The sequence below is a fragment of the Corapipo altera genome, unplaced genomic scaffold (genome assembly GCF_003945725.1).
Source record: "Corapipo altera isolate COAL_440 unplaced genomic scaffold, ASM394572v1 66769, whole genome shotgun sequence".
NCBI classification, from domain to species: domain Eukaryota; kingdom Metazoa; phylum Chordata; class Aves; order Passeriformes; family Pipridae; genus Corapipo; species Corapipo altera.
In genome coordinates, this window is record NW_020887677.1 from 1 (window position 1) to 3759 (window position 3759).

Consider the following 3759-nt stretch of genomic DNA (forward strand, 5'->3'; position numbering starts at 1 on the left):
CCTGGGTTACCCCCTCTGCCCCCTTTTTCCTGGGGCGGGTCATAACATTTTTGGCGTAGTCGGCAAGGATCCTTTGGATGTGGTGGAGTAATCGGTGTATTCTAAAACTGATACCGAGGGCGAGTCAAATGGTGACTATCCCTTCGCTGTAAAATTATAGTGAGAATTTTTCTTCTCTCGGTGTGACCCGGGCACATCAGACCTGTTGAAAGGTTCTCTGGTACCTGGACCTGTTGAAAGGAGAGAGTCAAACCAGCCCTCAGAGGGTTAAGGGAGAGAAAGACATTAACCTAAGCTGGGTTAATGACTGAGGCAAAGGGGATGACACCCCAGGTTGAGTTATATGGGGATTATTCCCTCCTGATAGTTATCCTTGGTTTAGAACTGTTTTTTGTGGGTGCTGTCTTAGGCGTGTTCCTTAGAGCAGTGCAAAAGCAAAAATCAGCTATTCAGAAATCTGTAAGTGAAGTGATAAAATCTTTCCAAGAGTCAATGAGAACTTTGCAGGACCAGCTAGAAAAAGAGGCTATTCAAAAATCTACCGGTGAGGTGATAAGGTCTCTTCAAGAGACAATGAAGGCATTACAGGAGCAATTAGGAAAAGAACGCCTGCAGTTAACTGCTGAGCGTCAGGCACTGGAGAAAGAGAGAGAGATTAACTCATTGCTTCAGTCAGCCCTTGAAGATGAGGAGGAACAAAATGAAAGGCTTAAAAAGATACTGGAAATGAAAAATTGTGAATTGCGAGACATTAATTCAAAATACCCTAAACCGGTAGATGTTAACAAATCCCTGTACCCCTCTGGGGAATTAGAAGAGTTGAAGCAAAGTTACCCGGAGGACGAGGTAATACATATGCGTCCCCTCATTAAAACCGAAACAACTGGCCAGGGGGCAGAGCGGCAAACTACCACACGAATTACCCCGTACACGGGGGAAGCACTGGCCAAAATTCAAGAAAAATACAGTCGTAAGGCCAGTGAATCAGAGACTGAATATGTGTGGAGGGTGTCCCTTACAGGAGGGGATCGGATTTTGTTAAGTGAAGATGAGGCCAGAGGATTTTGGGGCCCAGGGGTCTTCCTGACCACAAATGATAACCGAGCACCGTGGTCCTTGACCCAGAGAGCTGCCTACTGGGCAGGTGGGTTAGACCCTATAGAAAGGGGAGATCCTTACACGATTAAAACACCCACAATTGGCCACATTGTAAAAAGTGTACAAAAAACTGCATGTCTCCAATTAATGCATACAAAATTATTAGACCCACAACGAAATTCCCCAATGGAACTCGAGGCGGATCCACAGAGATTTCCAGTCTTAATTCGAGGTCTGCCTGATGCACTAAAAGTTTATGCTAAACAATTTCAGGAGCGCATAAAAGCAACCCCCAGACCTAGAAGAAGGGGTACTCCATCAGGAATAACCTGGTTGGAGATAGCCCAAGAATTAATAGCTACTGGTCAGCAGCTGGGGCTCTCTGGTAAGAGTGGCCAGAGAATACACTGCAGGAGGGCAGGGAAGGTCCAAAAACCTGCCTCGCCAGGTATTTGTCAACAAAATGTGTCATCTAGTGGGAGAAAGAGATACAGTGTGTGGGTGGAAGGTGTTGTAAAAGGAATTCCTCGAGAAGTGATGGATAAATTACCCACTGCTAATTTAGAATACTTGATAAAGCACTGGGATAAGATCAAAGAGCACAAGGCACCCCCTAAGGGCAGCCCCTCTAAGGAGTCCAACACCGTGATCCCCTCAACCTCTCCAAAAACCGGACTAACCAGTTTGACCAGTTCTGAGTCAAGAAACTGGACTTACTCCTCTCAAGTAAATAAGCCAAAAAATAGCCAGTGGGTTTATGGGACAAAGCTTACCGAAAACAACCAGGGAGATTTGGTAATCACTTTTCCTCTCGGCCCTTTTAAATCTCTAGTTACATTCGTGGTAGACACGGGTGCACAGGTCTCAGCACTCCAAACTGAAGCTGCTACTCAGTGTGGCATTAAACCAGACAAAAAAAAGATATGGTTCACTGATGCTTTTGGCAAATCCCGACCCCAGTACACTGCTCCAGTGAAATGCTGGTTACCTGGAGATGAGACAGCCACAGAAACTATCATGATTGTGGGGCCATTACCAGCTAACATCCTGGGGTTAGATCTGCTAAAGGGGAGGGCCTGGACAGACGCCAGAGGGAGAGAATGGGTGTTTGGTCTCCCATCCCCCTCTGTCCGTCTGTTGAAAACTGCTCCAAGTCTGCCTCCTTCTAAAATAACAAATGTAAACCCCCACCCACTCCCTTTAGGAACACGTGAAAACATTATCCCAGAAACTGCAGAATTGCAGGAGCAAGGGGCAGTAGTCCCTATACACTCACCATGGACAGTATGGCCTCTCCATAGACCTAATGGGCAGTGGCAGCTGCCAGTGAGTTCTGACACTGGCTCACAAACAGCTGCTGTACATAAAAAAGCTGAACTGATTGCCCAGATTGCTGATGTCACCACAGGGGACCAGACTCAGACAAATACTATCACCCACTTGGAAAACCTGAAACTTCAGATTCCCACAGAAAAAGTAACAGCGTGTTTTCCCCCTGACACCTTGGCCACCCTAGAGCAAATAAAGATGCTGAGAAGTAAAAAAGAACTCCAGCATGCCCTGAGTTTATTTGTTTTTTGGAGAAAACATGTTCCAAACTTCTCTATTATTACTGCCCTAGTGACATTATGCCAGATAAGAAAAGGAGTTGGATAAATAGATAGTTCCTTCTTTTTAATAATAGGTCCATAGTGGGCCAGATTTCTTTTTTTTTTCTGCAGGAACCTGCCAGCAGATGAAATCAAACTGCATGAAACATGAGAACATGAAGTAACAAGACTGAAGAGTTATACTGTTGTTGTTGTTTTGCCACATTGGTTGTTTGCATGTGTTTTACCTTAAAAATATTATGATCTTAATAATTTTGCAATATGTAAAAACCTACCACAAATATTGTGTTTGTGTTCCCCTACTCCCAAAATTGCTTGTATTAACAACTTGTTAATAATTGTTAACTTGTTGGTGTGGTTTTTCCTTTTATATGAGCAACTTACAGGTAAAATTATATAAGATGTACTGTTAGTTTGATTTTTGTCAAGTTCATTTTGTCTTTTTAAATATCTCTCTCGATTGAGAAACTCAACCAAATATAACCTGGGAGTTAGTACAAGTATTTATGCATATTTAGAGTCATATAAATATGCATTATATACATTAGCCTTCTACCTTGAAAGACATTTAATTTCCTATTTGGTTAAATTTAACAAACAGAACTAAATTTAAGCCTAAAAGAAAACATAAGAGAGCCTTTTACCAGCTCCCAAGTAACTCAGTGGTTTGTTTTTTGTTGGGTTTTTTTTTCTGATGTATAATTTCAAGTATTTGTGTGTATGTTTGTAACCTCATCAATGTTAAGAAATTTGATTGTAGCTATTGAGATCCTATTACATCCCCTATGACTACTCACGGGGTGGAGAGAGTAACTAATGCAAATTAGCTTACTACGTTATTATAAAATTGTTTTTTTTTTTGAAGGGGGGGAGAATTGCAGTATACTAGGGCTATCCCTTCCTTTCCTTCACTCTTCTGTCTTACGAAAAGCACCGCCCACCAAGAAGATTCACAGTGAACGGCAAAAGAAGAGAAATTATTGAATGCATAAATCACGGGGTGGTGTCAGAGACTGAAATGGTTAATGATTTATGCATTCTAGGAGACTTT

General features: G+C 42.4%; 1 protein-coding gene across 2 annotated transcripts; it reads left to right on the top strand.

Moving 5' to 3' along the window:
• Positions 1-268: 268 nt before the first annotated feature.
• Positions 269-2881, top strand: LOC113941717. Of its 2 annotated transcripts, XM_027632856.1 has the most exons (3): positions 269-444; positions 526-2232; positions 2659-2881. In XM_027632856.1, exons 1-3 carry the CDS (start codon positions 304-306, stop codon positions 2752-2754), a joined length of 1944 nt encoding a protein of 647 aa, XP_027488657.1. In that variant the 5' UTR covers positions 269-303; the 3' UTR covers positions 2755-2881. The 2 variants fall into 2 exon arrangements, with proteins under 2 accessions (XP_027488657.1, XP_027488656.1); XM_027632855.1 differs by having other exon boundaries at positions 269-2232.
• The last annotated feature ends 878 nt before the right edge of the window (positions 2882-3759 follow it).